The sequence below is a fragment of the Hordeum vulgare genome, chromosome 1H (assembly GCF_904849725.1).
Source record: "Hordeum vulgare subsp. vulgare chromosome 1H, MorexV3_pseudomolecules_assembly, whole genome shotgun sequence".
NCBI lineage: Eukaryota > Viridiplantae > Streptophyta > Magnoliopsida > Poales > Poaceae > Hordeum > Hordeum vulgare.
In genome coordinates this window covers 504547940-504559374 of record NC_058518.1, presented here as the reverse complement: position 1 = coordinate 504559374, position 11435 = coordinate 504547940, and the positions used below count along the sequence as shown (strand labels likewise).

The window sequence follows — 11435 nt, the reverse complement described above, 5'->3', positions numbered from 1 at the left end:
AGTGCCGAACGGACGACACCTCCGCAGTCAGTACACGTACAGCTCGATGACGATCTCCGCCTTCTTGATCCAGCAATAGGGGCGAAGAGGTAGATGAGTTATCCAGCATGGCGGCATGTGGTGGTGGTGGTGGAGCTATTCTAGCAAGGCTTCGCCTAAGCCCTGCTGAAACTAGACTAGAGGAGAAACATATCTAGAGAGAGGGCATCACGTGGCTGTTTTTCTGTGTCTCAAAAATCCTTAATACCTCTAGTCTATATAGGAGGGAGGGAGGAGAGGAGGCAGCCTCAAACCCTCAAGGTTTGGTCAAAATTGGCCGAAATTGGAGGGGAGGAGGCTACCTATATACACCCCTTCATTTTCTAGGAGAGAACCACCTACTCATGTGTTGAGACCAAGATATTCCAATCCAATCATTTGAAACTTGATCTCTAGCCTCCCCAAACAACTTTCCACCAAATCAATCTCTCCTACTCGTGCATATTCTGTGAGAGAGTGATTTTGTGTTGAGGAGACTATCTTTAGAAGCACAAGAGCAAGGAGTTCATTGATCTACCACATCTATTACCTTTTGGAGGATGGTGCCTCCTAGATTGGTTAGGTGTCGCTTGGGAGCCTCCTACTTCATGTTGTGGAGTTGAACCAAGATGTTTGTAAGGGCAAGGAGATCGCCTACTTCGTGAAGATCTACCACGAGTAAGGCTAGTCCTTCGTGGGCGGCAGCCGTGGTGGAATAGACAAGGCCGCTCTTTGTGGACCCTTCGTGGGTGGAGCCCTCCGTAGCCGTTATCCTACGTGGGTTGAAGTCTCCATTAACATGAACGTACGATAGCACCACCTATCGGAACCATGCAAAATATCCCCGTGCCAACCTCATGCGTTTGATGTCCCTACCTTACTCCTTTACTTTACACTTCCATGTTTTACATTCCGCTGCTATACTCTTAGAACTTCATGTGTAGGGTGTACTTGACTTGCTTTAACTGCCAAAGCTGCCTCTCAACTAAAATTGGGAAAAGGCAAAAAAATTATCTTATCAAGTAGTCTAATCACCCCCCTCTAGACATACTTTCGATCCTACACTGGCCCAGAAAAATTCTCCCAAAAGTTTCATTGCATTTGGACTCCGTTTGGTACTGATATTCTGCGAAGTAAAAAAACAAGCAAAAAACAGCAACTGGCACTTGGCAGTATGTCAATAGGTTAGTTCCAAAAAATGATATGAAGTTGCTATAAAATGATTGTAAAACATCCAAGAATGATAATATAACAGCATGGAACAATAAAAATTATAGATACGTTGGAGACGTATCATGTCTTCATGACCATTGTGCCGCACTGTACTTCACCACAAACATTGTAGTGGTTCGCTGGAGAAGGATCAATAACTGGTGGCTATGGAGGTGGAATAAGAAGATGTGATGGCGATGATTTTGAGGGCGTCGGATGCAGGACAGCGAAGCATGCCAATCGAGCTAGACTCCGGCAAGGAAGAACAAACAATGGTGCAGAACAAGACCAGGGCCAAGGCTACTCGTGCAAAACAGACAGTGGTGCAGACCAATGCCTAGCTGGACTCCTGCTAAGATATGTGCGTACTTTGTAAGATGAACCCTAATCCCTAGTCGTATTGTACTAAATCCGGATCGAGAACCTCATATCTAGCTGATCACTACTATGGTGTTTACCCCGATTCCCCTTTCCTCTAATGTGGATCAAACCTAAACTCAGATCGAATGCAAATTAGTACATCACGAGGGGGAAAGTGCTTACCGCCATTCTTGAACTGCCACTGTGGATGTTAGTGAAGAGGCCGAAGGTCGATTTACTGCTTGTCGATCCGCAGCACACTGCCGCCGTCGTTGTCGGTGAGAGTGGGAAGAGGGGAGAGAGAGTTGTGAGGGAAGGTGAGGGCAATAACTAGCAGTGCTTAAGGAAGCAACGCGACTTCTCGAGGTTGACTCCTCGCGTGCAGCCCACATGCCTCGCACGGGCTTGACTCGTGAGAAGCTGTCGATTCGAGCATGCCTCGCAAGACAGGCGCAAAGGTAATCTAAAGTTTGTGCCATGCATGCTCAATAGTGTATGCTAGCAATAAATCAACATGTTGTATTCATGCATGGGCCTGGTTAGACATCTACAACCGAACCCCTCAGACCCTCCTCAAACGCCCGGGCAGGCCGCTTGGTCACTGCCCGGTCACAAAATATTGACCCAGACGGGCCTCTCAAACCGGCCTTAAACGCCCGGGCTTACTGGCACTCCCCATTTCCAGCCCAAATATGGAGCGGATATGGGGAAGCCCGGGTGCGCCCGAGCACGCCCGCCACGTCGGACTTGACAACCCGGCCTTACCACATATTGCACCAAATCCACCCCGCAGAACTGCCGGATCCATTTCCTGTTTTCCTCTGTTCTTCCTCCGCGTGTCGTCCGTCTCGCAGCTCCCCCGCCACGCATGGTGTGTCGCGTAGTAGCCTCTGCCACCCTGGCCGCTCAGTCAAAGGGATCATCTCTCCCGGCCTTTCCGTGCAGGACATCATCGCGGGCTCGAAAGACAACACGATACGTCCGGCAACTCTCTCATTGTGCCTTGCGCCGGATGCATTCGACAGAATGTCAGACCGGATTTGTTGGTCAAATTTTTAGGCGAAACAATGGATTCCGATGCTTCGTATGGCAAGGAGTATGGGCAGACAGAGCTTCATCAACTGATTCAATATGAGTTCCTCGATTCATCAGATTCAGACGAAGAAGTGGACATGATGATGATCATGAGCATGCAAGAGGAAATGGACCGGGAAGTGGAGCACATTCTCAATTTCAAGGGCTCAATCAAAGGGAGAAGAGTCATCAATCGAGATTGGGTATCCGGGGCAAAGTTACTACAGAAGGATTACTTTGATCCAGAACATCTCGGATAATACATTTTTTCGTCGTTGTTTTCTCATGCGAAAATCATTGTTTTTGCGCATTGTGAATGGATTGGAGGCACACGATGACTACTTCGAGCTCACAAGGGATTGTTGCGGTCAACTCTCTTTCTTTGCCAAGTAGAAGTGAACGACTGCTATGAGGATGCTTGCACTTGGTACCGTGGAAGATGTTGTTAGTGAGATGGCCAGGATGACGGAGAGCACACTCCTGAAAACTAATGTTAAGTTTGCCCATGCTGTGGTGGAGGTGTTTGGAGCAGAGTATCTGAGAGAGCCAAATGCACAAGACACGGAGAAGTTGTTGGCTATTAGAGAGGCCAGACGGTTTTCAGGAATGCTTGGATCAATCGATTGCATGCATTGGCAATGGAAGAACTACCCCAAAGGTTTGCGAAGAATGTGTCAAGGTCATACAAAATAGGCCACCATCATACTAGAGGCGGTGGCATCACATGACTTATGGATTTGGCATGCTTTCTTTGGAATGCCAGGTTCTCACAAAGACATCAACAATCTCCTCTGGCCTTCTTCAACAATCTCCGGTGTTCAACGGGCTTTGCAACGAGGAATCACCTCCGTGCAACTACACCGTCAACGGACGAGACTACAACATGGGATACTATCTTGTCGATGGCATATATCCTGAGTGGGCTGCATTTGTGAAGACCAAATCTGAACCACATGGTAGAAAACAAAAGCAGTTCGCAACAATGGAGGAAGCAGGTAGGAAGGATGTGGAGAGGGCTTTTGGAGTGCTGCAAGCGCGTTGGGGCATTGCTCGTGCGGCTGCAATGATGTGGGAACAAGAAACTTTATGGCATTTGATGACACGTTGTGTTATTTTGCATAATAAGATCGCCGAGGATGAGTGTGATGGTGTAACCCAAACCAATGATTTTGAAACACCTAGAGAACAAGTTGAAATCCTTGAAAATCAAGATGCAATGCGGGTTATGAATTTTCTGCATATGCATCAGAATCTCCAAGATCATCACGTGCACACGCAATCTGGTGGATCATATGTGAACCCACAATGAAAATCAAAGAGCAAGTGATTGATCGTGCACTTCAAATAAAATTAATGTAAACACTTATATGTTCGGTATCAACATCTGCTTTACGTGCGATGTTTACTATGGGATGATCGACATGCATGGCTTTATATGGATTTGAAAATTGAGATATGAGGTATGTGGATGCACGAAGCAAAATATAAAAAACCGTCCGGATACGTCCGCAAGCATAAGCAGAAATGTATAGGGGTTCGATTTACACAGTCCAACTATAGATGCTCTTAGACCCTTATGCGGGCAACCAAACGTGCCCGTATGAACTTATTGCTATTCCTGTGAACATTGTTGATGATGAATAAAGCCTAGCTCTGTTTTTCTCAATAACACCAAAAAAAACTGTGCAGATGCATGAACCGTCGAGAGCCGTTCCCGGTGGGCCTGGGCCACAATCGAAACGAAACGAAACGAAACAAAACAAAACAAAACACATGAAGAGAGAGCGGACCGGAAGCAACCCGAACCCAAACGAAGACGCCGTCGGTCAACAACAAGGAAAAAAAAAAGGTTTGACAGTAAGCCGCGCAGCGCTAGACTAGACCAAGGGGAGCGCAGCGCGTCCACCCATCCCGATTCCACGGGAGCTCCAGCCCGCGGCTGCCGCTGCTCTGCTCCCGCTCCCAAATGGCCGCCGCCGCCTGCTTCCTCGCCGCGCCGTCCGCGCTCGCCCGCCCGCCGCGCCCGCGCGCGCGCCATTCCCTCCGCCACCTCGCGCGCGCCGCGGCCGCCAGGCCGCCGGCGGGGCCCCTCGCGCTCCCCGCCTCGCCTCGGCCGCTCCGCGACCTGGCGGCCGGCCCCGTCGCCTCCGCCGCGCGGCGGGCGCTGGCGGCCGCCGCGGGGCCCCTGGTCGTGGCGCTCGCCTCCGCCGCGCTGATCCTCGGGGACGCGGGGGGCGCGTCCGCGTTCGTCGTCGCCACGCCGCGGAAGCTGCAGGCCGACGAGCTCGCCACCGTGCGCCTATTCAAGGACAACACTCCCTCCGTCGTCTACATCACCAACCTCGCCGTCAGGTACGGCCGGGCCGATCCCCTCTCTCTCTCTCGCCCGCTTCCTTCCCCTGGGCGCCTTCCATTGCTCTCGCCTTGGCCGGCGCCTGACGCGAAGAAGCTTGGGGTTTCTGTTTTGGGTCTCTGTGCAGGCAGGACGCCTTCACGCTGGACGTGCTCGAGGTGCCGCAGGGATCCGGCTCCGGCTTCGTCTGGGACAAGCTCGGCCACATTGTCACCAACTTCCATGTCATCCGTGGCGCCTCCGACCTCAGGTTGGTTAATGCTTAACAGAGCTGCTCGCTGCCGATATATTTCTTTCGCAAAGTTCTAATCACAGCATGCCAACTCTCAACTCTGGTAGATTCAACGGTTACCCAAAAGGTTCATAGAATGGTGTAATTGAACATTACACAGGGTTACAGGGGAAATGAGAGTTACACAACTGCAATTGGATATTGGTAACATAAGCATGGGCCATGTGGACGTGGTTGCTTAGTTTTATCAGCAACGATCGCTGCTAACGACTCATTATCAATTAGATTCATTGTGCTAGCTAAATATGTCCATATGTTCTAGGCTGTAGCCTGTAGGCTAGATATAGTAGATGTTTAGCCTGACACAGTGACATATCTTTGAAGCTTTAGAGTGACTATATTTTTGCGTTTCATTTTTCATAATTTCATCGAGTACTTGATGCTAGATCTGAGACTAAAATACAAAATGCTAACAATGACCCATGTTATGCGCTTTGGTTTCGTCTAAACCACATTTACATGTTAGTCATGCTTTGTTTGCTTCCTTGCTAATGTCACATGATGTCAATTTACTCAGGTCTGCACATAGTATGCTACCATCTTGTTGAATATTTATGACAGGGTTGTCTTGAATTGTATCATGGCGAAGTGAAATTACCGTTTTAGTTTTACGTAGGGTCACGCTCGCTGATCAGTCGGTGTACGAAGCGCAAGTTGTCGGATTTGACCAGGACAAGGATGTCGCTGTTTTGAGTATCGAAGCACCAAAGGATAAACTAAGACCTTTACCAGTTGGTGTGTCAGCAGACCTACTGGTTGGTCAGAAAGTGTATGCCATTGGAAACCCAGTGAGTGCTCCTTACACCAATTGTTCTATGATTTATTTATACATGTCGGCTGATGTGCAAGTTTGACACCAATCATTCAGTATTTTTGTTACTTGCATTTTGCGTTCCTTGGTAATTTGTTTTCATTTCAACTCCCGAACCTGAGTTGAATTTTCAATAGGGCCAGCTTGTTTCAGATCCTGATTATGTCGAGTTAGCAATAGCATTGGAAATGAAAATACTTTACAAAGCATCAAAAACAAATAATAACACAATTAACCATGTCCAAGTGTCCAACCACCGAAATGCCAAACAGAGTTTATGCTAAGCAACTATGTATGACATATTGTTTTGTAAATTTTCAGTATAGTTCATGGATGGGAAGAGTTGATTTAAACACTTCAGTTAATTGGCGTCCTCTTTCAATTATGTGCATATTACTTTAAGAAACCAATGATTACTGTCTAACATTTGCAATTTATATATTTACAGTTTGGCCTTGACCACACTCTTACAACAGGTGTTATCAGGTGTAGTATTATTGATTGGTTAAATTAACTCCTCGTTGGCTGATTCTTTTGCTCGATTTTTTGGTAAACTGAGACACTTTTCTTTTGCTCTCTGCTGACTTCTCCCAGTGGATTGCGAAGAGAAATTAGTTCAGCTGCAACTGGACGTCCTATACAGGATGTAATACAGACTGATGCTGCTATCAACCCTGGTAACAGCGGAGGCCCACTTCTTGATAGTTCTGGAAACCTGATAGGTGTCAATACTGCTATATACTCACCTTCAGGAGCATCATCTGGGGTTGGCTTCTCCATTCCAGTTGATACAGTATGTCACTAGCTTAATTCATAATTTCAGATTTGTTCTAGGTCTTCTTCTCTTGCTTATAACATAGCATGTGTTTCTACCATATTCAGGTTGGTGGTATTGTAGATCAGCTTATAAAATTCGGGAAAGTGACGAGACCTATTTTGGGGATAAAATTTGCGCCTGACCAATCTGTGGAGCAGCTTGGATTGAGTGGAGTGCTTGTCTTGGATGCTCCCCCAAACGGACCAGCTGGCAAAGCGGTACTGTCCATCTATATTATACACATGTTTGATGCAAATTGAATGGAACTTGATTGTAAACCACCAAATATTTATACGTAGTGAAATTCTTATTTTGTTTCAGTTTCAGTTAACAATCTTTTTACACCTAGCATGAGAAAACGTTGTACTGTCACTCCAGTACATTATAGCATCTGTTGAACAATGTTCTCCTGTGCCTTCTCTAATTGTCAGAACTAAGAATAGCTTAAGAAACAGAGCAGTAATTCATTTGATAAGAACCAAACTTATGTCTAGAATAAACTCGTCTTTCCTGTTCCTTCCATATAATTGTAAAATGCATTTTGTCAGACACGTTTCTGCGGTACAGGACTTGTGCAGCTAAATATTTCTGCTTGCTATGTCGTATGCAGGGTCTGCAATCAACAAAACGGGATGCCTACGGACGACTTATCCTCGGGGACATAATTACTTCTGTTAATGGTACTAAGGTTGCGAATGGAAGCGACCTGTACCGTATCTTGGATCAGTGCAAAGTCGGAGAGACGGTAAGCTTTCACACGTGTTCAACAGGAACATTTTTTTCCCTTGATGGCTTCTAAGGTACTCGCTTCTGTTATTTTAAAGGTGACCGTGGAAGTCTTGCGCGGAGATAAGAAGGAGAAGATCGCTGTGGTCCTTGAACCAAAGCTCGACGAAACATAGTGAGTTGGGTCCTTCCCGGGTGTATTCTCACGTAGGTACAAGGTATTAGCATGTTGGCCTACCACGGAGCTCCTTGTACATAATTGATGTTTGTAAATTGCCTGGTGTAAAAAGAAAGGGAAGAAAAATATCAATTTGGTTCATCGTTCATGCCTTATGTGCGCCTGTTCCAGTACATGATCTATCTGCTTACACGTGCTACTCTTCCACACCACTATATAGTGTGACAATAACATCAAATGTTAGCCGTTAGGTATGCTCCATCCATTGGATAAAGTTTTCATCTCGGAAGATTTTGGTATGTGATCATTTAATTGAACCCCCATTCTATCATCCATGGTATTCTAGAAGTATCTTTTTCCCATACCAAGAATCTGATTCTAAAGTTAGAAGAATCAGGATTTTAAAGAGTTGGGCCCTATATTCTTCGTCCAGAAGGAAATAAAATGCCGAGAATGCATTTCCCCCCTGCTATTACATATTTGATGACGTGCTTAGCATGTATACAGTTTGCTACTCCCTACGGTCCAAATTAATTGATGCTGACACAGTACAAATTTGTACTAAAAATTATAGTTGTACTACTAAGTTAGCGTCAATTAATATGGATCGGAAGGAGGAGTAGTGGTTTCAAGAGATTTACCTTGACATTGGAAATGTTCTACTCTCTCCATTCACTATTCTAAAATATTTTGAATATTTTAATATGGACTATACATGACTGAAATGAGAGAACACACACTAAAATGCGTGTACATACATCCGATTTTATAAAAGCTAAACATCTTATAATAGTGAACGGAGACTCGGAGAGTGTAGTTCTAAGAGAGAGAGAAAAATAGTGAACAGAACATAATTCTTGATATCTGGACCAACTCATGCCACTGTGTTATTGCAAAGATCAAGTAATATTAAGTAGACTGAACTTTATTGAAAAAGATAGCAAGCTAGCAACTGCTCCACGGAGAAATCACACAAAGGACGCTCCCAGTTCAGTGCGATCGAAGTAGGCGCCGGTGACGCCCCCCTTCTCCGCCAGTGCAACTGCAACCGCGGCGGCGGCTCCCTCCGCGGCGGTGAGGACGCCGGTGTAGTCGTTCATCCCGGTGACGACGTAGCCGGGGTGCACGCAGTTGACCCGCAGCGCGGCGCCCTCCTCCCTGGCGATCACCCTGGTGTAGGCGCACACCAGCGCCTTGGACGCCATGTAGGCCGCATACACCGTGTCAGCCGGCCACCCGCGGCGCTCCAGGGCGCCATTGCCCTTGCCCAGGTCCTCGAGGAACAGGGCCGACATCTTGTCGAGCCGCTGCGTCGTGAGGTTGTCGACGTCGTCCAGCTCCCGCCGGAGCTCCTCGCCACTGAAATACTGCAGTTTTTTGCGAAATGCACAGCCATGTTGATGTGAGGAAATTTGTTTGAACTTGTTGTGAAATACTCTACATGGAGATGCAATGCAATCGTGTGTACCCTGAGCAGCCCCCAGGCTGAGGTTACGTTGACGACTCTGCCGTCGGAGGAGGAGCGGAGGAGCGGCAGGAGGGCGTCCGTGACGGTCTTGTTGCCGTGGTAGTTGATCCTCAGGCAGTCCTCTGCATCCTGGGTGGTCTGCGTGGTCCGTTGCCTCAGCCATTCGGCTCTCTCCATCCCATCCTTGCCTGCAAGCTGTTGTCAAGTGATGGACATGGATGCAACCAAAGAAACTTCAGTAAGTAATTTAGCTCCAAACTGTCTCCACAAGTAGAATCTTAATGTGATCTAGTAATTTTGAAGAGAGTTCGCCATATATGGCGCATACAAATTTACCGTCTGCTGAAGAGTTGCTGGGTCACCGACATCAGTCGTCACCCCGAGCACTCCTGCATTGTTTACCTGCAGTGTGGCATGTGTGTGCGAGAGAGAGAGAGAGAGAGACCATCACAAATTTCACTGGAATTGACTTACGTATCGAAAATTCATTGCATATTCAAAACTTAATTTGAAAGAAAAAAAGAGTACCAATATGTCAAGCTTGCCGAACTTGCCCTTGATGAAAGCAGCTAGATCAGCGGCACTGGCGGGCTCGCTGATCTCCAGCTGATGAAACACGATATCCGATAGCCCTTCCTCTCGGAGCCTTTCTGCTGCCTCAGCACCCCGCTTCCCGTCCCTCGCCGTCAAGACGACGGTGACCCCGTGCTCCGCCAGCTGCCGGCATATCTCCAGCCCCATCCCCCGATTCCCTCCGGTCACCACCGCAACCCTGAGAGAAATGGTGGCAACTTGTTGATCAAACAGGCGGTTGTCTCTACAGAGGCATCACTCTATTGCAATCTGCACTGAAAATATTGCGGTGTATTGTCATGTTATATGGAGTATTACTGGGACAGTAAGATGCGCACCTTTTCTCTGATGAGCCGTGGATGCTTCCTTCCATTGTGTCTTCTAGTCCTGTAGGTTTTGATTGTGAGGTATAGTACAACAGAACTTTGCATTATGGCTTCAGTTTTTTGAGAGAAGACATTCAGTCCTATGCTTTGTTCTACACTTTTGGTGCAAATGACTATATAGCAGAAGTTAATTACTAGCAGTTCCATATATAATCTGCAATAGCACCTACTACAGCTTAGAGTTTATGAGAGGCAGAGCAACTACAAGATGTTTCCAGCCCATGATCTTCACAATTTTCAGTTTCTATCAAGTTTTTTTCTTTCTGTCAAATCACTTGAGAGGCTGCTCTACCAAAACATCTCTGATGGCTATACCCATACAACAAAACAATACACCGCAATAATTTCAGTACAGATTGCAACACTAGGATGAAATAAGAAGCAGAGCAGCAAGCAGAATAAGAAGCAGAGCAGCGAGCGAGCAGCGTCCCAGCTCTCTCGCTCGACCATCGCCTCCCCACATCGGCCTGCCCTACCTCACCCGGTGTCGGCGGGGGTGTGGGCACGGCAGGCCGCCGGAGAGAGGACGCGCCGTCGTGCTCCTCCACCCACCGTCTCCTCCCACTCCCCTACTAACCAACCCGCCGTCGAGCTAGGGCCTAGGAGGGAGGAAGAAGGGATCAACCTGGCACCACGGACGGGACGACGCCGCTGCGCTGCAGTTGGTCGATGCCGCACGCGCGCCCTCCTTCCCGGTTCCCTCTGCAGGTGTCTCGTGCACAACTTTGCCTCTGCACTTGGAAAAGAGATGGCCGATATTACTTGCTTTCTCCGCTGTATATTTATCACTGGGCCATGGTGAGACAAAGAACTCAACTTATACTCGGTCAATGTTGGAGGCTGCAAGGAACATGGGCGAGCTAGCTAGTAGGTCGTGGCACTGAGGCTTACTTTAAGTGCTCACGTGAACGAATTCTTGGGACCAAGGTTTGGTGAGACAAACGTTATGGCCAATTGATGCTTAAAAAGTGACCGCGATTTCTCTTCCGGTGCATGATATGTCGGATTTTATTGTTTGGAGTTATAAAAAAAATGGATGTTCACCGTTGGATGGTTTACTTGGAGGAATGAAATCAACAACATAGGATAAAATTGCAACATGCAAATGGTATGGATAGAACCAATGTCAATTCTATTTAGGGTAAGATTTGAAAATTATCTTGTCCG

The 11435-nt window shown here is 47.3% G+C and overlaps 2 protein-coding genes across 2 annotated transcripts; one reads left to right on the top strand and one right to left on the bottom strand.

The window, feature by feature from the left end:
* Positions 1-4543: 4543 nt before the first annotated feature.
* LOC123450930 (protease Do-like 1, chloroplastic) lies at positions 4544-7996 on the top strand. The gene is made up of 8 exons (XM_045127959.1): positions 4544-5016; positions 5145-5267; positions 5926-6097; positions 6569-6606; positions 6715-6913; positions 7003-7155; positions 7548-7682; positions 7762-7996. Exons 1-8 carry the CDS (start codon positions 4631-4633, stop codon positions 7837-7839), a joined length of 1284 nt encoding a protein of 427 aa, XP_044983894.1. The 5' UTR covers positions 4544-4630; the 3' UTR covers positions 7840-7996.
* A 682-nt stretch (positions 7997-8678) lies between these two features.
* On the bottom strand, positions 8679-11067 carry LOC123420138 (short-chain dehydrogenase/reductase 2b-like). The gene is made up of 6 exons (XM_045107287.1): positions 10894-11067; positions 10221-10269; positions 9838-10081; positions 9646-9711; positions 9310-9504; positions 8679-9208 (listed from the first exon to the last, which is right to left on the bottom strand). Exons 2-6 carry the CDS (start codon positions 10253-10255, stop codon positions 8810-8812), a joined length of 939 nt encoding a protein of 312 aa, XP_044963222.1. The 5' UTR covers positions 10256-10269; positions 10894-11067; the 3' UTR covers positions 8679-8809.
* Positions 11068-11435: the final 368 nt, after the last annotated feature.